The sequence below is a fragment of the Oryzias melastigma genome, linkage group LG21, assembly GCF_002922805.2.
Source record: "Oryzias melastigma strain HK-1 linkage group LG21, ASM292280v2, whole genome shotgun sequence".
In the NCBI taxonomy this organism is placed as follows: domain Eukaryota; kingdom Metazoa; phylum Chordata; class Actinopteri; order Beloniformes; family Adrianichthyidae; genus Oryzias; species Oryzias melastigma.
In genome coordinates, this window is record NC_050532.1 from 10,602,679 (window position 1) to 10,625,036 (window position 22,358).

The window sequence follows — 22,358 nt, forward strand, 5'->3', positions numbered from 1 at the left end:
AATGTTTGGCAAATGACTCGGTCCAATACCTAAAGTCTGTAATCTTCTTCAGCTCCTGCTATCTTCTTGCAAAAAATGTGCCTCGATGGTCCAATACTCAACGAAAATGCTTATTTGCCTGGAACAGGGATAGGCAACTCCAGGCCTCGAGGGCCGCAGTGTCTGCATGATTTTCCAACCCCTATTCATGACTGATAGCTAATTAGATCATGCCAGAGCAAAGTGTGTTGGAAAACATGGTAAATTGCAGCCCTTGATGCCTGGGGTTGCCTATCCCTGGCTTGGGCCATTCTAAACCAGCCAGAAGCGGACCCGTCCGATCTGGACCGCTCAGTGGAAACGAGGCATACTGTAACAGTGAAATAGGACAACCCTTTTGGGGCACTGGGACTAGGATTTTTTCTAGCCAATGGCACTCAGATTTACACTTAGTTTAAAGATGTGCTGAAGAACTACAAAAATGGAACATGTCTTTAACAAGCAAGGGCTACAGCTTGGTCAGAAGTATTTTTCACTCAAATTATATAATCTTAAGAACCTATTATCCAATGTATACCCACTTATTCCTGTCCGAGGTCATGGAGATTCTGGAGCCTACCCTCTGGATAGTTTGCAAAACCATCAAAGAGTCACACAGAGACCACCTGAAAAATTTATATTCACACCTGAGAGACAAGTTCAGAGTCACCAATTACCAAGGAAGTATTACTTTACACTGTGGGGGGGGGCTGGAGTAAAATCCACACATAAACAGGGAGAACATAGAAACTCCACAGAGAAAGGACCCAGCAGGGATTTGAACCAGGGCCTTCTTGATGTGAGGCCAGAGTGCTAACCACTACCCCACAATGTCAGTCTATGCAAATGCATGCAAGTTGTAGTAAAAAACACAGCAAGTGTAGAAAAGCCCATCATTAATGAAGACCTCTGGCAGCTCTTACAGAACTCTGCTTAGCAATGATCTGGGCTGTGACACCATGGTCTGCTTCTCTAGATAGCTCTGCTGAAGTATAAACAGTAAAGGCAAAAGGATAAATTATAGTCTGACTCTACAGGCCTGAGAATAAAGCCTCTAAATGCCCAGACTAAACCACCGACCAGGGAGGCTGCAAGAGATCCTCGAATCACTCCAACTCCACTCCAAAACTGCTGCTCCACCACAGAAATGCCATTCTGTTGCTCCAAAAAACACTACCTGCTGCAGACCAGCACTGCATCTGGTAATGAGGGAAAAGGAAACAAGAAACTGGTGTTTGAGGCTCTAAATGCAGACTGTGGATTTGCTCCCAGGCCAGAGTTTGCAGCCACAAGCACTTTCACACAAACACAGCCTATTTTGTGACTTCCCAGAAAAACACGCAAAGACACAACCGGTTCTTACAATAATACATTCTAAGCATGCACAATTCTTTCATGCACAATTTCTGTCATGCGGCCGCTCTCTAGCTGTGTGTACTGCAATAACTGCAGAGGTCTTTAGACAGTTAGTGTACCGCAAATAAAAAAAATGTTTGTTGGTTCCTCTTGTGGGGGGAAAGAGTTGGCTTCTTCTCCTACAGTTTTCCTAAAATCATAGAAACTAGGATCCTTTTCATAGTATTTGATGTTATGCTGATTAAAGGGGTCTTAATTTTGATGCCTCTGTCATACATATTTGAAAAAGAATGACAAAGTATTTGTGGAAATGGTTGTTAACAAAGAACAACCAATACTTAAAATAAAACCTCAGAGTTTAGATAAGATCAGGTGTCTAGGATGTAGGGCAGAAGTCAAGCAGTGGTATGGGATGTGGATAGTTTTAAACAATTCCTCCCACAATCCGCACTGAGAATGGGAGATTACTGATAAACTGAATGGATGAGCCTGCAGTGCTGACAGGGTGGGAATAATCTAAATGTGATTTTGAGTGTTTACTTTTCTTTTGATTTAGCTGCAGGAGCAGCTTCCTGAGAACATAGCGGACAGACACTGAAGACAGTGAGGGATGAGTGAAGGAGGCAGGATCACAGTGTCTGTCAAACTAGACCCTAGAGAGCCTTCGAAGAACTTATCCCGCAGTGATTTTTATATCTTCTGATATGCTTTCCTATAAATATTTTAACATTAAACCCATATAAAGTTTAGCAAAATTCTTACAATTTAAAAAGTAATGTATTTACTACTAAAAAGCACTCTTTTTCAGGAAATAATCCAACCCAACATAGCTATATTTACAGTAACCCTGCGGTACTCATTAAGATCATAGATCTCCATGCAACTAACTTTTTTTCAGTTTGTGACACATTCTTGATGCAACTGAACAACAAGAAACCCACCAAAGCTGTTAGACAAGAGCTGTTTTATTGTTTTCTAAATGGTTTGCTGATATCACAGTGGATAGTTTAGTTTACTGTCATCCCGACTCATCTCTTGCTATAGAGGCGTGTCGTCGTCTTAAGCCAGGTCAGCTGAGCCTCGTGTTGGCCTTGTTCTCATGAGAGAAGCTAAAGATAGGCTGTTGCTATGCTGGAGGCATGGCAAAAAATGATATAAACAATAACAGGCAAAAAAGGGGAATTATAAATTTACTTTGACAGGAAAAAAGTAGGAACTTCCTGTTTTAAATCTAAGAAATGACAGGGTTCTCATTCATCTCTCTCAATAAAAATGGTAGAATTGTTGCTTGAGTTTATGGTTTACTTTTCAAACTAACTATTGAAGTGTACTCTAAACTTTTGCAGCTGTTACTGTCGTTTTATTCTTCAAAAGCCTTTTTACAATTTTATACAGGAGTGTGACTAATGTTGGAAAAAAACTGCTTAGGTATTAAAAAAAAGGCACAAAAATTGTGGTTTAAGTATTAAGTATTAAGTATTAAGTATAAAAATATTAAGATGGTAACCTATTTCAACAAACAATCTAAAAAGACTTTTTTTTGCTTGTACTTTAACCCCATATAATCATTCATATCATATTTGATACATGAGTTTCTGAGACCCTCATCTCATTAGCATTTTCCAAATTTTACTCAAACCCTGTTTATAGCTTGGTCCATGTTTTCTGACCCGTAGTTTACCATCATTCCACTAGGGGCATTTCCTGTTCATTTCAAAATGGCTGCCTCCGTGAAATCTCAAATAAACTTTTGGCGGGAAAAGTTTAGCAAATTTTCAAAAAAAGCTTATGATGAAATTAACTCAACAATTGTCATTTTTTGTAAATGATCAATTGCTGTATTCAAAGGTTGAACATTTGTTGATAATTAATTCTTAATAATAAAATTACATCATATTAATAATGTGTTGATCAAATTTTAGACGGTGGATTAATAAGGTGCTTTATGCCTTAACACTCATGCCAATATTTTTGCATCTTAAACTTATATTGTTGTGACCAAAAACCAAACAAATTACCCAATGTATCATAACTGATACTAACTAAATCTAAAATGATATTGCAAAGTTTTTGTGGATTTCTTCAAAAAAACATCTCAATTCCAAAGAAATTTAAATTTTCTGTCAATCCTTTGAATGGAAATATAACAGGGTTTAAATTTGAGGTGTTAAACAATCTTTTTATAAAAAAGAAAAAAAGCATGAACAAAAGTTATTTCTTATTTTTAATTTTATTTTTGATGTTGGCTATAAGTCATTTTTTAACAGGATTTATCTCAAATTTTAATTTCAAAATACAAAAGTTCCTGTTTAGGCTTTAATTTTCATTTCATTGAGTCTTGTCAAATGAATTTATATTTCCATTTAAGATTAAATTTTAATTTACAGTTATTAAAATAAAAGCATAATTTATTTTATCCTGTCTATGTTTACATTTACAGAACATGGATTCAAATCACCAGTACAGACATATCTGAAAGTGATGATAAGTTTGACTAACTGGTTTGCCTAATTACATAAAACATGTCATAACTCAAGATTTGGTTGCTTTTAGGCACATTAGCAGCATCCAAACAAGATGTTAACGTTTGATCAAAACTCAAAGCAAATCCAAGTAAAACTTTTAAAAAAAGTTGACAATTTCCTCGATGTCTTCAAAGACAACACATCAGTCCAACTGTACAATTCTCTTTTTTCCACACACAAACACTGTAATTAGCTGCAGTGTGCCTGTTGTTGTTGATCTGTCACGCCAAAGCACAGCGATGATGAGAAACTAGTGACTAAGCCACGTGCCCACCTTCTTCTGCCAGGACATCACATCCCAACACAACTCTCCCCCAGCGCTATTATTCCTCACCGACACTTTACCATTCACAGAGGCTCCTTTCACCATTTTACCAAATTATAGTCCACTCTTTTAAGGAAAGGAGTAGGTAGCAAGCTGGAGGTTTCCTCCCATGAATGTCAGGGAGAGACGCAGTCAGGAGGCTCTCGGGGAAACAGCCTTGAGCTAAATATACCGCTCTGCATCTTTGGAGCTTGAGACTCAACCCATCAAGCCCAGCCCAGCCAGCTCAGTGTGGACAGAAGAGTGGTTAAAATTACCACTTTGGGTGTGTAAGGGTGTGTGACATGGACAGAAAGAGGGAAAGCCAGCGGATGACTTTTCTAAGAGACATGATTCACGGTAATCTCAAATGAAAACATTCGGGGAAAACAATCACATCATTTCATTGCAAAGTGAGCTAATTATGTGTCTTAAATCACAAAAAATGACACATCCCACCAACAAAACATGACTTAGAGTTGATTTTTAGACATTTTAGGGAGCATCTGTAATAAGTAGACTAATACATCTTATAAATATAGAATACACTATTTTGGACCAAGTTCTCGTCTCTATGTGCCCCCAGTGTTGAGGGCACTGGACATCCTTACCAGTCCTGTGCTACAGCGCCTTCTAATGGGAAGAAACACTCATTGCATGGATGCTCTGATGGTTCACTTGAAGACAGAGCCATCCACTAACTTTACCTTACTCTTTTCTATGCAAAAGTTACTGAAATTACTGAATATAAAGAAAACTCCTGCTTCATATTCTAATAAAGTGTGGTGGTGAAGCATGCATTTTCATATAGCGTTTCTGCTGAACCTAAAATGTTTAGGGGAAAAAAATAGAATTACTGCATTATATAGGTAATAATAAGTGATAATGAAGCAGAATATGACATTATGCTTTATTTATTTTTTTAGATACTAATATTGCCTTATAAGTAGACCTGCCACGATTAGTCGACTAATCGACGACTAATCAACTATTAAAATAGTCGATGACTAATTTAATAGTCGATTAGTCGTTACTTTATATTATAAAGTTGTTGTAAAGTATATTGTAAAGTTGAAAGTAATAGTGGTATTATGCTAGCTTTTTGAACTATGTTGGCATTTATTAAGGTTTTTTAGGCTAATTTGGGGTTTAACTAATATTTCAGCTACATGCTAGCTCTTTTGGCCAATTTAGGATTTTTTTTGTTTGTTTGTTTTTTAGGCTATTTTGGAGTTTGGCTGATATTTAAGCTGCATGCTAGCTGTTTAGGCTAATTTTGCCTTTTTTCAGTTTTTTTTAGGCCAATTTGGTATTTAACTGATATTTTACACTAATATTTTACATTCACACTAGCGGTATCAGCAGCTAATGCTATATATCTAGTTTTTTAGTTAGTTTAAATCTAATAATGGTTAAGATGTGTGCTTTACACCCAGTTTGCCCATGACCCGATTAGTCGACTAATAGGAAAAAATAATCGGTGATTAGTCGACTATTACAATAATCGTTTGTGGCAGCACTACTTTTAAGCATTTCTTGGTGCATAAAAGTCAAACGTGTAGTTCAAGCTGCTGTTCTACTACACAACTCGAACTACAATTGGAGTAGTGGCTCCTGATTCACAATGATTTGAATAAAGAAATACTCAGAAATGCAATTTTAATGTCCTCCATCTTTAGAAAAATACCACAAGAACATGTTAAAAACACCAAAAACATGATTGTCATTGGAGTGGGTCTTTAAGCATGAATTTTTCTATCTCATATCTGTTTGCATGTGATACACCTAAATCATCAACTTTATGGAGACCTGACAGAAGAAACCCACTCTCACTTGAATCATGATAGAGCAAGAAGTCTGTGACTAAGAAATATAGTTTATTGTAGATGTTATACTAAACAGATTCATGAAACTGTAGCAACGAATGTAAAAAAAAAACATTTTAAAATAAAAATATCACTTTTTAAAACAAAAATTAATGTTTTAAGAATTTCTTCAATAACTTATTTTTTGAAAGTCACTTCTTTTGCGTTCAAACTTTTACAAATTATGTTGTACAAATGTTTATTATTGCTTTATAGGTTTCGGTATAAACCTCTAACACAAACACATACATGGGAGGTCGTCTTTCTCGGGTCTGGTTTGTACACAAGACTTACACCGTCTAATAAATGGAATACTGACTGATGCCCAAACAAAAGAAAGCTCAATGCTTTAAAACAAGTTCACAGAAGAATTGTGCAAAGCCTCCATAACACTTGGTTACAACATCACACTAAAAGCTCGGTTCTGTTATTGCTGAGAGCGTCTGCTCACTCCGCCTCAGTAAGACATGAAAAAAGACTCACACCTGTTGCTGTCTCAGGCTCCGCGCTGCTTCATCTGCAGCTTTCACGGCCACATCCCAGAAATGTAAACACTGACTTATGAGGGAGGAGCATCGCGCACACCAGTGATGTGTGTGTTCTTCTTCAGCCGTCCCTGCACAGTAGGGGCGTACTAAGTCCACGCTGTGGGAGAAGCCCTTCAGCAGGTCATGAACCTGAACCACCTTTGACATGTCGCTGTTCCTCACCCTGCTGGTCACTCTGACATGGCTGTTGTCTTTGTTATGTAACCACATCACACTTAAAATGTGTTTTTTTAAGTATGGCAAACCATAAAGTCAATTTATTTCAGTTCCATTTAAAATTATACAAATTATTATTGTTAACCCATAACAACAGGAAAAAAAAAAGCATCTAGAGAAAGCAAAAACAAATCCAGTTCAGTCCAGATCAATCCAATAAAACCTTTTTTGCCACTATATTGCATTATTAGCTAATAAGAGTGAACAACTAATTCAATTTTTGATGTAATCTGTTGTACTGATCATCCCATTGGAAAAGTAATAAAAGAAATAGTCCCTTCAATCAGAAAAACAAATTAAAAAATCCCCTTCAGTCATTGCCTCCCTTTTATTAATTACAGTAATCCTTTGTTGTTTTCTAAAAATAGTACAGGTGAAATCCGTGAAGTAGGATTACAGATGTTTTAAGGCTGTAACTCACTTCATAGAATTTTCTCAGACACACACTTTAAAACTCTCTCGTTTAAACTCTCAAACTTTAAACCTTCATAGAAAAATAAGTCTTTTTAGAATAAAAACAAAGATCGGATTACAATCGAAGATTTATGTAGATTTGAAAAACTGAACGCATTCTGGAAGAGATTGATTGACAAGGTCTCCAGTCAATTTGGCTGTAAAAAAGCATGCAAAAATCACACAAAAACTATGAGTGCAAAACAGTGTGAGACTGTGAAAGTCAAAGAAACAGTTTATTAGCCATTCTTAACAAACAGCTTAAATTCTGGAGTGATGCCCAACTCAAACGAGGATCCAACTTTTATGGTGAACCTTTGTACAGCGTCTTTATGTACCACGTAAATTTACTACATCACGTGGGAATGGGATGCTCTTATCTGAGCGCTCCCTCAGAGCTCCACAGTCTACTTTCTGTTTGAGTTCCTGCATTCCCGAGGAGCTGCGGTCATACTGTAACCCGATCCTGGACGGCACCTGAACGCACGGCGTGACCCGAAGAACATGAGGGAAACGTGTGCGGTTCTAAACACGGTGCTAATTGGACCGCGTCGATGCAGCCTCTGCTTACGATTACTCATTCCGCTGTGGTGCCAAGGTCCCGTGCCCCCCCTCTACACAAGACCTGGGGAAGAGAATGGAGGTGACGTAGGTGTTAGCTGTTTATGGTCTGCTTGTGAGAACATGCATTCGTCTGGGTTTGGGGTGAATGTTGCCAGCCTCCCCAGTGAAAACCTCAACCAATTCTCCCCCACCATGAACTCATCGTTCAGTAAAACACTTCTTTCTGCCATGCTTTACAGCAACCACACAGGAGTATAGAAGGGGGAATCACTCCATCATCCTCAATGGGTAAAAAAAAACAAGTCAGGCCATTTATGCCAACTTATCCTCACAATGAACCCAACCCTACCCCGAATTTATCAGGAATTGTATGTGGACGACATTTAAATATAATTTTTAGTTCTATTTGTTTAGTGGTTTCACTCCTTTCTCATTTCCAAGGAATTGAAGTTTAGTTCTTGGGCAAAATAAAAAAATAAAAAGAGAGATTTTGGAAAACAATTCAAGGACAGGCTGTCCAAATCCAATATTTGATTAAACAATAATACTATTATCTGCTAAATAATTGCTGCATGTGTACACTTTGTTTTTGTCAAAAAAAAATTGAAAATAAAAGGAACGAGATACTCTCGGAATTTTTTTTTTCTGGTTAAGCTTGGAAAACACCTGTGAAAATATTTGATTTTCATTTTAATCAGATGGAGTCTGATCTGCGGGTATTGAAGTTGTATTCTGTCCAGTTCGCAGCACATCCATCTCGCTGGAATTCAGAGAAGAAGGGAAAAAAAAACGGCTCTTATTCCTGGCCAACATTTTTCCTCCTCTCGGTTAAATTATGGTCAGGGTTGTACTCGGTCTGCACCTGAATAGGATTGTAAATCACTTTGGCCTCTTTCTGTGAGCAAAGCAATTCGCCAAACAAGGAGCTGAGCTGTCCAAGAGCGACCCTCAGACTGGAGCGCTGCTGCTGCTGCTGCTGCTGCTGGGAATGCCTGCAAGCATGCATGTCCACTTCTAAAGCAAACAAGCCTGTCAAACACCAGGAAAGGGACACATGCTGTTCTCCCAAATAAAGAGCTTTGCTCATCCTGCTCAGACATATTTTATGACACCATTTATATGAAACAAGCTTCCCAGTAAAATCAAATATCTTTAATGATCTGTAACACTTCCTGTTCTTCTTAACTTGACAAAAACACTATAAACCTGTTTTATCAACACATACATTCACATTCTTTTCAGTGACATATCCATGATTTAGGCATTAAAACAAAAAGATGGACTGATTCTTCTTTTATTGACTTATTTAGATTATGTCCATTTGGATGTCTTCAAAGAATTGCACCGAAAATGCATAAAAACAAACTAAAACTTTTGAATTCATAATAAAAGTAATAAAACATACATTCTTAAAGTGAAGCGCATTCTTCAATCATTGGCTCAATGGATGTTTAAGATATTGCATTAAAATAATGTGAGAATGTGTAAAAATAAAATGTACTGAATGTCGTAGGACGCAGACTTTACTTACTTTTAGAGTCTTGATTTTCTATCACAGCATTTTGTAAAAAAATGTTTTTTGACTTAAAACAGGATAGATGCTTAATTTACCCAATGATTCCTGTAAATACTATTACATTACTTTTTTTGCAACTGTGCATCTTTAACTATAGATTTTCTGCAATAACATGCAGATCACAATAGTTTGAGATTAGACTCAAAGATTAGATGAATACAGAGAAGCAGAAAAACAGTTACTAGTTCCTAGCAGGACCGTGAAATACTGGAGACTGTGAAAAGACACTAGTCTCATGTCAGATTTACTAAAAAATCTTTACAAACACCAGAAAAACTTGAAAGATTAATAAATGACAGTTTACAAGAAACCGGTCCTCAGCCACTTCTATCCAACAAATAGTTGTGCATCTTAAGTATAAGTACATAGCAAAGTTTTGACTAAGATTTGGCTAAGGTCATGAGACAAAACTGACTTTCTTACAAATTCATTGCGTTAGGATGTCAAAAAAATCCACATACTTTCTTTATCCATCAGTAGACACAGTTGGTTCAAATCATTGACTGTATATGAGTATTGGACCGAGTGACTCCTCCTCCTCATGTTCTAAACAAGAAGTAAATGCTGGTTTTAAGAAGCCAATACTCCGTAAGCTTCTATTTTAAAACTATTACTCATTCATCATAAAAGTCAGAATAACCGTTCTTGCTCTGTAACTTTTTTTTTTTAACATGTTCTGGCTAATCCTAATTTCTTTTATGATATTTTTCTTAATTGCAAGTTATAATTTGACAAATCTTATGCTTCAATAAAAATATGTGGTTTTATGTCAAACTTTCAAAATGTTTAACAGATTCTCCAGAGCTTGTTTTCAAGCGGTAGGGGTGTGGCCTTCCAACAAGCTCACTCCTGATTTGCGAGCGTGGTCGTCATAGAAATGTTGACTTAAACCAATTGCACCAATCACTGTTGACTCCAACTTGGCAATTGTGAAATACTGGCGACTAAATTGACTTAATTTTGTTGGAACCAGATCTAAACTATTTTCTATGGATGACATCACATTTACTCCGTCCAGTTCTCTTTTACAGTCAGTCAAATCAAGAATCCTCTTTGATAACACCTAAAATTGAATGGTAGCAAAACTTATGGATAAATGTCTAATTTCAGATCTTTTTAGGTACAACTGTAATTAGAAGCTGCAAAAATGTAGTCTTGTTAGAGCTCACACAGTTTCAACTTAAGATAACCCGACAAATGATATGTAACAGTTTATTAATGCGCACGAGGGAAATAGATGCTTTAACGACAAGCAGAAAGGCGTGTCCATTTGGATTCAAACACTTGTCACAAGTCTTCTCCTCCACATCCTAAAGTCAAGTCAGGTACATCAGAAAAACAAGTTGATTTTCTATCTTATCCAAACCCCATTTACAATTGAAATGTCTTACTTTATCCGGCCCCAAGTCTCCTGTTCCTGCATATTTCAGTCGATTTCCTGTTCCAGCATACTTAATTCAGCTTATCACCTCTTCAAAGCTGTGAAAAAGGCTTGATAACACTCTGGCATTTGAATAAAGTCTGCTCGCGGAGCAAAATATGGAAAACGGGGAAGGAAGGCAGGGAGTCCTGTTAGATGCCTAAAACTCTTTATTGAGAAGTTTTACATTTTGCTGTCATTATCTGGTATGAAAAGAATGTGCTGAGCTGTGGAGCACTAAAATGTGGAACGGGACTTAACGGCTGAATTTATTAGAACTTTACTACATTGTGGTAAAACAATACATAAAGGAAAATTGTATTTTTATGAGGTGAATAAAAAAAGACAAAATTTGACTGCTTTCTACTTTCTTTTCTTTTTTGTCTACAGGACATTTTTTTATAAAATGAGATGATTATGTTTTCAATGATATGATGAGGCTTTGGACGGGATCTCAAACCTACCATTGTGTGACATTTTTCACCGAAGTGGATTCTTTGGTGTTTGTGGTTTGGTTAGTTTCACCACTTGTTGCCACCTCCGGTATTTGTACCATGTAACAGTAGCTAAACTGCAATTTCACTGAACGTTTAAATTCATAATGCAAGTATAGAAACGTAATTTGTTTGTTATTTTATATGAATTTATTTACATTTGAACCCACTTTTGCGTTCAAGCTGGTAAATTGAAGGCAAAAATTTGCGACTAAAGGTGTTCATTACCGAAACCCGAGGAGTCAAGAGACTGCTTCTTAAAACGTCCAAAGCCACTTTTGACATCTCAAACAGATGTCTTCATGTAGAAAGCATTCAGTGCAACAGAACCTTGGAGGATAATAACATGCTCTTGTTTAACTATGGCAGCGTCCATAAAAGAAAAACAGAATATTTTCTGTATGAGCACAGAAATGTGCAGGAAGGCGGTGGGGGGGGGGATGTTTGCTTTTGGTTTTTAAGCACCAGAAACCATTTCAACACACAACATGTGACGAAGCGAGAGAGCAAGTTGCTTCTTATAATGATACCAAATAAGGCCATGCAACAAGCTTCGATTTTACTCACCTCAAACTTCAGCATAAAATCACCACATCAGACTGTTACACACTATCAGGGTGAAGCTGGTCAAGATCTACTCCGATGAAACTGGTGTTTTTGTGTTTTTAACTTGTTCTTGTGGCATTTATTTATTTTTTATTATGGAGGACATATATAAAGAAAATTAAGCTCAAATCTGCATTTATGAGTATTTCCTAATTGAAATTAATGCAAATCAGGATCAGATGAAAAAATTTCCCTTGGAAAAGAGCTTAATTGTGACAGAAAATACGCTCTCGGGACAGCCCCACCCACAACTTAGATGTATATTTCTAATGAATTCCTGCCAATCTGCAGAAACTATGACCTAGAAAACGACACGGTTTTTTGATTTGGGATAAAAACATTACGCAATATCTCAAAAGATGATCGGAGTGGAACTTTTAAGTCTCCCTATGATCATTTTTTTTATTTAAAAAAATGTTTTAATATGATTATGACGTTTTTAACCAAAATTCCACAGCCTAAATGTCTAAAAAAGCCACTTCCTCCAAAAGTCTGACTCTTTCTCCTTCCAGTTCACCAAAGACTCTTTTAGCTAATTATCAAATGTTTGTTGACGTTAGTGTGACCAATGCATTCAATCCATTGGTTTCTCAGAGCTGAGTTCTCGGGAAAATAATCAAAGCTAACATCAAAATGGTCATTCATTGATTTACCATCTTTTACAACTGCGGTCAAATGAGCCGCCGTTCACATTTCTGTGGTCACATCAAGATGCAAAACACCCTGAAACATGAAAGCAAACACTAAAATAATCACTTACCAGCTCATAGTTTGCTGCTGGAACACAAGGGGAAGATACCTGGAAAAAAAAAAAGTGGTTAGTTGTGTTATTACAATCTTTTTATTTTTTGCAAACATGGCAGCTTTCAGTGCACTCATCATTTGGAGTCAGTTTTATGGCAGTCCTGTTTTACATATCAACAGCCGACAGCATTTATTTTTTATCAAGGTCATAAAGAGTGCTGGAATTTTACCACAGGAAGCTTCAACATTTTGACCCCTTCGTTCATTATAGAAAACATTCGAATAACCCATAAAAAATCATGCAGTTTTACATGACTTCACCCACTAAGACTTCCATCGAAAGCAACAGTAGAATTATCACCTTGTTAAAAAGCTCTATACATAGGAATAACAGTAAAGCTGCTACATTGGATCGCATGGGATTTTATGTATGCGCCTATTAAGATGGCCAGTTAGCATATGTCACAACATAATGTTTCCCCTTAAGCATATTTCATCTCATTTTGCTTTTACAATCTGCAACTTTACAGCTACGGTTAAGTCTCGGCTATGTGCCTACTTGCAAAGAGGAAAAGGTTATTTTATCAAAAACAAATCCTCAAATCCCCCCAATGCACAGTACTTGACCACACAGCAGATCCAGTTGCTCAGAGTTGTAAACACGCTGGAGCGTTTAGCTACTGATAAACTTCCTGCTAATTGCTCTGAATGAACTGGGAATGAAATTTGGGCAACCTTTGCCATTAAGAAAAAAAACTCAATTTCCAGGTATATTAGTGTTGTTTTCACCACATTTTGGGTTCGGGGGCCAAATGCATCTATTAACAGGGATTTATCCCTGCAGTTTTGGTGAACAACTTTGTTTTTATTGTCAGAAATGACCGTATTTTCTCATTAGAAAAACTACTTTAGAGCGCATCAGTGCCAACTACAAGATTAGCTGAAAAAAAAGCGGAAAAACTAAATCATCATTAACGTGGAGAGCCTCCGATCTCTAATTATGTGAAATGTTCCTTAACTCAAACGCACTACAATGCCCTGGTAAGATAAAGACTAGACTGCCCAACAAAACCCATGATCTATCAAGTGTCCAGGCTAATCTCATTACACAAGCTTACTGTGCATACCGAAGACCAAGAGGGTAATAAAGTCTAATGATCATGACTTCTGCTGAAGAGTCAAACGGAGAGTTTCTTAAAGAAAGGAAGACATTAAAGACAAACATGCTTGATGAGAACAATACAAATAGGAGGCAATCACGATGCTTCCTTCCTGTGCATGTCTGTGTTCTGTCTTTTTGCGGCTGCTTCATAATCGCTCACATGCGGCTTGAATGAAGAGAGCCGTGCAAATTTAATTTACAACTGTTGGTGATTTCATCTGTAAGATGGCTGAGAAAGCCTTTAGAGTCTTGCTGGTGTAACCCAGAAGAAAGCTGGTTGTTATTTTGTTGTTGTTTTGTTAATGAAATTCACCCAAAACCCTGAGTTCCAGTTGTATCATTCTTGTTTTTGTTTGTATTGGGTTCTCTATACCTTTGTACCTTCAGGAAGTCACATAAGACTGGGACGTGATTCATGTTCTACTATCAGGTATAGGTGATTCTCTTCTCCATGTGTACTTTAAAAAAATGTATTTAATCCTTCTAGGTGGTGAATTTGACGTTTTTGTTGCTCCGTAGACATAAATGTTCTGGAGACGTGCAGGTACAGATTTGTTGTTTAACACTGGCTGCTTTGAATCCTTTAGGATCAGATCAAAGATTTAGGGTTTTATGATGATCTAAACCAATAAAACCCCCATGAAGTGTTCCACCATGATGATTTGTTCTATCATTTTGAAACGTAGCTCCACATTCTCACTCTCAACTCGTCATATAAGGATGTATGGTTTGGGCCCCCTCCATATCACTTTTTGAACTCGTCGTTTTTTGATGTGCTGGGTGCTCCCATTAAGTCACAGGCCCCCAACCCTCCGGACGCGGTACTGGACATGGCACTGGACATAGTACTGGACACGGTACTGGACGTGGTACTGGACACTGCACTGGACATAGTACTGGACACGGTACTGGACGTGGTACTGGACACTGCACTGGACATGGTACTGGACACGGTACTGGACATGGTGCTGGACGTGGTACTGGACACGGTACTGGACATGGTACTAGACGTGGTACTGGACACGGCACTGGACATGGTACTGGAGACGGTACTGGACATGGTACTGGATGTGGTACTGAACGTGGTACTGGACACGGTACTGGACGTGGTACTGGACACGGTACTGGACGTGGTACTGGACACGGTACTGGACATGGTACTGGATGCTGTAATGGACGCTGTACTGGAAGCAGTACTGGACGCGGTACTGGACAGAGAACTGGTACTAGGTTAGGGTACCAGTCTGTGTCCAGAGGATTGGAGACCCTTGATTACTATCAGTGGCAGAGTACAAAGTGGTCCTTGGACTGGTACCAAATCATGGCCCGGTTGGGGAGCCATGATTTAATGGGAACAGCCAGCATGTCAAAAGATGACAAGTTGGGGACACCCAAAATGTCAAAAAAGTGACTCGGAGGGAGCCCGAACTATACGTCCACATATATGATGAGTTGGGAGAGAGAATGTTTATAACCTACAGGGATATTTAATTATTGTAGCTCATAATTTAAGTTTCTATAAATAAAAAGATCATCACTATTATTCTTTTCTTGCTTCAACACTATTCTTTGCATCTTAAACTGTCATGCCCACCTTAGTACATTTGTCTTTCCTACACCAAACCGTACAAATCGTCTGTACAATCATCTTTGAATGCTGATCACTCTAAAAAACCTCTTTACCAGTCAGTCAAATGGCCAACAGTTGGAAACCCAAACAGCCTTTACCTCACTATCAGAACTCTCACAAGTACTGTCACCAGCTGATTTAGTGAACAAAGCTGAGGATATGGGAGTCACCTTCGGTCATTAGGGTCTTTTATAGCCTCCTGTTCCAAAGGAACGCAGGGGTGTAATCTTGAAGCAAAAAAAGGCCACGATCACATGACATGCTTTGGTCTGTTGCAGTTTCAAGAACAGTTGATAACTTGACAGTAAAAGATACTGTGTCTCAGTTTAAGAAAGGCTCCAATAAAGAAACGCCAACACAAGGGCAAATTGGACAAATGATACCCCTACTGTGATCCAGCTTTAATAACAAACGACTTTAGATGGAAAGCAAAATGAAGACTTTATCCAATATTTAAACAAAATGCTCCTCAGTGACTGCTGTCTATCACAGATGCCCAGAGCATCTCAGCCGACGGCTTGAATGATGGCATGGCTGCGGAATGTGCCTCTGGTTTCAGGAATTTCCTCTGGCACCGTGGAGTGGGTCTGGAGTCCACAGACACAGTGCTTAGGTCTGTTTTAAATCACACCCGTAACAAGTTATTCTAACCCCCCCACCTCCACATCCCCGCTTCAACCAAAGCCCCCGCCGCCATCCTTATCACTTGTTCTGCCAGGGGCCCGTCTCCTACGGGTGCCCGGACTCCTCAGGCCTGGAGAGTGTTTTCACCTGCGCACTGTAAGCTGTTGACAGCTGAGCCACCTGCAGCGAGCGAGTGTGTATGCGCAGAAAGTTCAGATGGAGACAAGTTTGAGAATTTTTGTCATACTGTGTCATACTTTAGATATATGCAACAAGGGTTAAAGAAACGCGAGATATATGGGATATTTAGACTTTATGTCCTAGTCTGCTATGCCCAAAAAGATATATTAGTCAACACCCCACGCCATGGCTGTGCCATTTAATCTTTGCAAAGTACTGGATTCTTTTCAAAGCTGACATCTAGTATTTGCTGTCTACATTTATATATGAGCGCTGACTTTTCATCTCGTATGAATAGATCTCATGTCAGGACGGGGTTGGTGTTTAGCTGATGATTGACTGACATTTCGCTCAGTCTGCTTTCAGTTCTGTCATGTCCCTGACAGGCAGGAGAACTTTATTATAAGTGTATAGAGTTGGGTGACCTCATATTCTTTCCAGCAGAGCTCTGCTCAGTTTCACTCTGTGAAGCTCTTGGCTCTTTACACAATACGTTATATGATAAGAGAGAGATTTCCAGGCCCTGCTGTGCATTTATTTTACAGGATTTATTTCTGAACCTTCTTCAAGTTGAGCTGGGATGTGAATCACAAAACAATATATAACTAATAGGCCCACAGGGTGTTTTTATTCCGCTTCACATTAAGGATGCAACCCCAAGTGCATTACAGCACAATGCGAATTGAAATAGTGGCACTGGAGGAGAGACATTTAGATAGATAATCACCTGAGTGTGCAACATACTGTATATCCAATGTCCTATTTTCCACACTTCAAGGTGCACTTAAAAGTTTGTAGAATTAATTTTTAGATACATTGTCATAGTGCTTTTGGCTTTTTCTCTGCACTGTATATTATATTTTGTGGTCAGTTGCTGTGGTTTTCAAAAGACTTTTGAGGCTGGAAATGTCATGCGCAGCTGCCATCTGTAATTGCCATCAGGCTTATTCCACTCACCTGTGTCGTACAGCTTATATACTCTGCTCTCTCTGTTGCTCTTTGCCAGTTCGTAGTAGTCTGTTTACTCGTTCCAGCACGCTTCATGTCTCGTCACGTCCATGGTTATGACCCAGCTTCGTCCCTGACCACGTCTCTGCCTCATCCTCGTAACTTTGATGATCGTGTTCTCCTGAGTCTCCTCGTTGCCGACCAGTTTCCGCCCTCGACCAAGCTCCTGTTCATGTTCCTGATTGCTGATCCTCTCAACGTTATCGAGAGTTTCCACAAAGCCTTCCAAGCCACGTCACGTCTACTATCCTGTGTGCTTCTCCGCCGCGTGCTCCTGTTTGGACTACAAACAACCACTAGAACTACAAGTCAAGCCCACTTCCTGCTTCATGCCTTCCTACTCCAAGTCAAGCTCACTTCCTGCTTCATGCCTTCCTCCACTGCCCCCTTCAGGAAGATAAAGACACTACGTCCATCCTCCAGAGCCACAAATAAATCTTCAGCAACAAACTGCCTGTTTCTGAGTTGTTTCTGGGTTGTCCATTTTCTTAGCGTTCAGTCGCTACAGGAAAACTGTGACACTATCTGGCAACACTGAGTGGTGTTTGACAGTTTGTTTATGTGTTACCAACAAGGTTGGACAGGAGTTACTGTAGTCACAGTAGTATAAGTCTGTTTTTTTACATGATGCAAATAAAGTTGGGTGTTACAGGTATTGTGAATATACTAAGCCAGCTAACGCTTCTAACGTGGCTAACCTGTAGCATGCTAACAAACAACCTCTATAGTCACAGTGATTTATAAAGTCTGACTCACTGACATGTATTTCTGACTATTTTCTCTCGCTTAATAGTTTGGTGCGCCTTATACATGACATAAATTGGAAAATAGACCATTTATTGATACCTTATGCTCCTAAAATGAGGAAAATATAGTAAGTCTGCATTAAGAAACTATGAAGTATAATAGTGATAGAGGAAATTGTTCCTGGTAAAATTTATATTTCTAAAGTACCTCAGAAGATCAAACAGTCCAAAACTCATGCACAATCCACAAGTTGGACCTTCTCCTTCTGTCTATTGGGAAAGATTCGAGAATTTTACACGGATGCAAGATGGCCTTCATTCATTTGAATGTGAAAGTACCAAACTTTAAAGTAGAAAAGCCTTATTTTTCACCTTAGTCGTTAAAGTCCGGCTCCAACCATATTGTTTTTGTATTGTAAAAACACTCCCAGTAGTCTGTTAACTATCATTATTTAAAAAAAATGAAATTATATATCTAAAGGAAACCAAGAAAGTGAGAGTGATTAGTTCCCAGGCCAAAAGGTGGGAAACTAAAGTGTTAAAAATAATCCAGACAAAAGCATCCCGCTAGTCTGCACAGACAGCTAAATAGACTTAAATCAAAGCATGTGAGTTACTCCTGATCCTGCTCATGATTCATGCCAGCAGCATGACTTTGAGAATAGTTGTCAGTGAACACATTCAGTTCAGAGGAAAACATCTAAACTGTGCATTTTCTGCCACAGATTAAATAATCGTTTTCTTGATATTTTTATTTCCCAAATCTTTGATTTCTGCTGTAGCGACACTACAGAATCCACATTTCAGAGTTTTGTAAAAGTTTAGATGGTACGTGACATCTTAAATGGGCATTTTTGGAGGTAAAATAATAATAACACATTTGTTAATTATGATTTTTGAAAATTTTTGACATTTCTTGTTTGATGAGCAGCCGAAACAAGCAACTAAAACATAATTACAGTTACTTTTTTGACAACTTAAAATTCTGAATTTACTTTAGGTTATATTGTCCTTTGAATAATCTGATTTGTAAAACAATGAGACATCACAAATTCAGATAATAAAGTAGAGCCGCTACCTTTGGAAGTGATGTTTTGAGGAGCATTTGACAGTCAAAATGGCTGTGAAGGACGACTCGCTGACCCCATATAGCAACTAACAGTTATGAGATGGCAAAGAGGACTCTAGTCCTGGAACTTTATTACATTTTGACATTTTTTTAAGATAAAAAAATGTAATCTTAAGTCTGATTTTTCTTCTAAAATATAGTGAATTCCATTCTATCATTTGCATTTAAAGCTCACCTGTTTATGAACCAATTTATAAAAGGAAAATTGCAATAAATATTTGGAAAAATATTAGCTCGACAGTCAAAACACTAAGTGCAAAGTAAACACAGGCTCCTGAATACCATTTGAATCTCAATGAAAAGCTACACCAAGCCTTTGTCTGGACGCTGTCGTGCGTGGGGAGGCGGCCTGGCGAGAGTGCATGTTGATGCTATCGGGGGTATTCAAATGAGTGTAATATAATAAAGGATAATTGTGTTGTTGCATTCCATACATACTTCTGTTAACAGCATTAAACGAGGGCCCATTTCCTCCGGACAAAACGTCCATGTCAGACATCTGTGGCTGCCTCGGACAGCATTCACATGCTGTCAGCTTCCTGCAGGCCTCTGACACACTCCAGACAGGCGCACTATGTAAGGGCGGATTATGGTAATGACCCCACTCCTGACATTACCGACTACAAGATGCACGTAAGAAAAACAATTTGAAACATGAAGCAGGAAAACAAAAGGGAGCACTATGAACTGTAAACTGGAGGGGCGTGTAGATGGACTCGTCTCCATTAGATGATCTGGTGATATGCAGGAGAATTGAACCTAACATATGGTCGCCCTGAGTGCTTTTAAGATAATCCAGATTTTTGCATCTGGCAGATTCAGGCAGAATAACTCAGAGTGTAAAATTTGTGGTAAGAGAAGGTTTTGTTGCATCTGTTACGGTGGATCGACGTGGACTTTTTGGAGCAATGTCAGGAGTGCTCCTGGGAAGCAAACCCCTTCCAGTTTTATTTCTGTACTTTTACCTACAATTGATTTGTCTTTATAGACTGAAAAAGTCACAACCCTTCTAGAAACATTGCAGGACCAGTTTTGTTACAGTTTGGCTTCTTTTTCCTTGTGTTCTATATATTCTTTTTTTCTACAGACCACAGAGAGCTTCTCTAATTTCCTTAAAGACCGACTCTGATAAAAGTCATGTTTTTGGTGTTTTCAACATGTTCTTTTGACTTTTTTATGATGGATGACATATATCAATAAAAAATTAAGTTCAATACTGCTTGTCAGAGTTTTTTTGTAATCACTGTGAATCAGGAGCAAACAAAAAATGATGGGCAGTAAAGAGCTTATCTATAGAAAATACAAAATTAAATATAAAATTCTAACCAACTCTTGCCACTCTGCAGAAACCATGTCCTACAAATTGACACATTTTTGGAATTTTGGCTAAAAACTAATCATATTTAAAAAGATCAGCTTAAAATAGATCAAAAGATCTGCTCCTCAACCTTCCATTAGCTATGAAAAATGCAATATCAGAGCTATCCAGCTGTATAGTTTTAAACCAGATGCCAGTTCAGATGAGGAAAGCAAATTTATACGTGAAGCTAGTCATCTACAAGTGGATGCATCGGAATGGAGTTGGAATGAAGTTTCTATGTAACGTCTACAAGCTTTTTTAAACTAATTTTTTCATCTTCTTCTGATTGAATAAAGAAATACTCAGAAAGGCAATCCATCCATCCATTTTCTTGACCGCTTCTTCCCTTTCGGGGTCGCGGGGGTGCCGGAGCCTATCCCGGCTACTGATGGGCGAAGGCGGGGTACACCCTGGACAGGTCGCCAGTCTGTTGCAGGGCCTCAATCACACACTCAGTCACTCACACAGTCATACCTAGGGGCAATGTAGAGTCACCAATTAACCTATGAAGCATGTATGTTTTTGGACGGTGGGAGGAAGCCGGAGTCCCCGGTGAAAACCCACGCATGCATGGGGAGAACATGCAAACTCCACACAGAAAGGTCCCAGCCGGGATTTGAACCGGGGCCTTCTCGCTGTGAGGCGAGAGCGCTAACCACTTGCGCCACCGTGCAGCCCCAGAAAGGCAATTTCAAGATTAATTTTCTAAATATATGTCCTCCATCATCAGACAAACACTTAAAGAACACCAAAAAGCACGATTAAAAATACCAAAAACACAGTTTTCATTGGAGTGGGTCTTTAAAAAGTGTACTTTGTGTTGCATCTGTTAGAAACCAGGTCAAATGAGTCTGCCATGGTTGCGCCTCACTGTTGCCTTCAGCCAACCAGAGAGTCTGCTCACTCTCACCCCTCTCTTTGTTGGACGGAACCGACGGCATGGCGAGGGGAGAACTGACGACGTGTTTCTTTTGTTCCAGAGTTACACTGAGGGTCATGTTCCCTTTAGTGGCTCTTTCAGCCAAAAGCCAGCATTTAGCGGCACGCTGATTTACACATTGAGCATTAGCCATCTCTGTCTGGCACCAGGCCAAACGCCCCAGGACAAAGAGTGGAGAAGGAGGGGGAAAGGGCAAAAGGAGGAGGCAGCCATGAAGAATCGGGGTTGGGAGGTTAGTTGACATGGTTTTCAATTTTATTCTTATCTGCTTTTAAGGGAAACCAACACTCTTTTTAAAAAAAAAAGTGTGTATTTACTGAGTCACAGACCAACCTATCACAACTATGTGAGTACGCTGCGTATAAACTTTTTTAAGCTTTTGTGCTAAGCTTAGCTGGTGGAAAACGCACAGAGAGGAGATTAAGATGCGGCCTTCTGTTTGTTCGAGGAGTGCCAAAACCTAACAAAGGAAAAGGTTTTGTAGACAGAAAACGAGACAAGCTGAGGCGAGCTTGACAGTTGCTGCTATCCAGCGTAGACTCAGATCACAGACGTGCATCCATTCACCCCTCCAAGTGACCTTGATGTTTGCAGACCCAACTCATCCATCGCTGTGTCGTCAAATTCCCACTTTTTGCTCAAGACTACCAGGGATAAATAAATAATAATAAAAAAAACAATATTTAAGTGTTTTCAGTCATTTTTAAACTGTTTGGTTGGTGGTTTTGGATGTGAATATTTCAGGAGTATTTTCATTTAAAGCCAATACCAGACACACACAGTGGTCTGAAAAATGAGTAGCAGCTCTTTGGACGTTTAATAAAGATAGATGTGATTTGCAGGATATGCAAACTGGCTCAAGATGACGGGAAAGCAGCAGTCACTCAAAG

The 22,358-nt window shown here is 38.8% G+C and overlaps 1 protein-coding gene across 13 annotated transcripts in view; it reads right to left on the reverse strand.

Annotated features, from left to right (window-relative positions):
• Positions 1-22,358, reverse strand: part of tns1b (tensin 1b) — a 167,897-nt gene that overhangs the window by 54,707 nt on the left and 90,832 nt on the right. For all 13 annotated transcript variants that reach the window (XM_036209791.1, XM_036209786.1, XM_036209787.1 and 10 more), the window contains one exon: positions 12,706-12,744. In XM_036209791.1, coding sequence (XP_036065684.1) covers positions 12,706-12,744 — 39 coding nt within the window. The remainder of the gene's footprint in view (positions 1-12,705; positions 12,745-22,358) is intronic.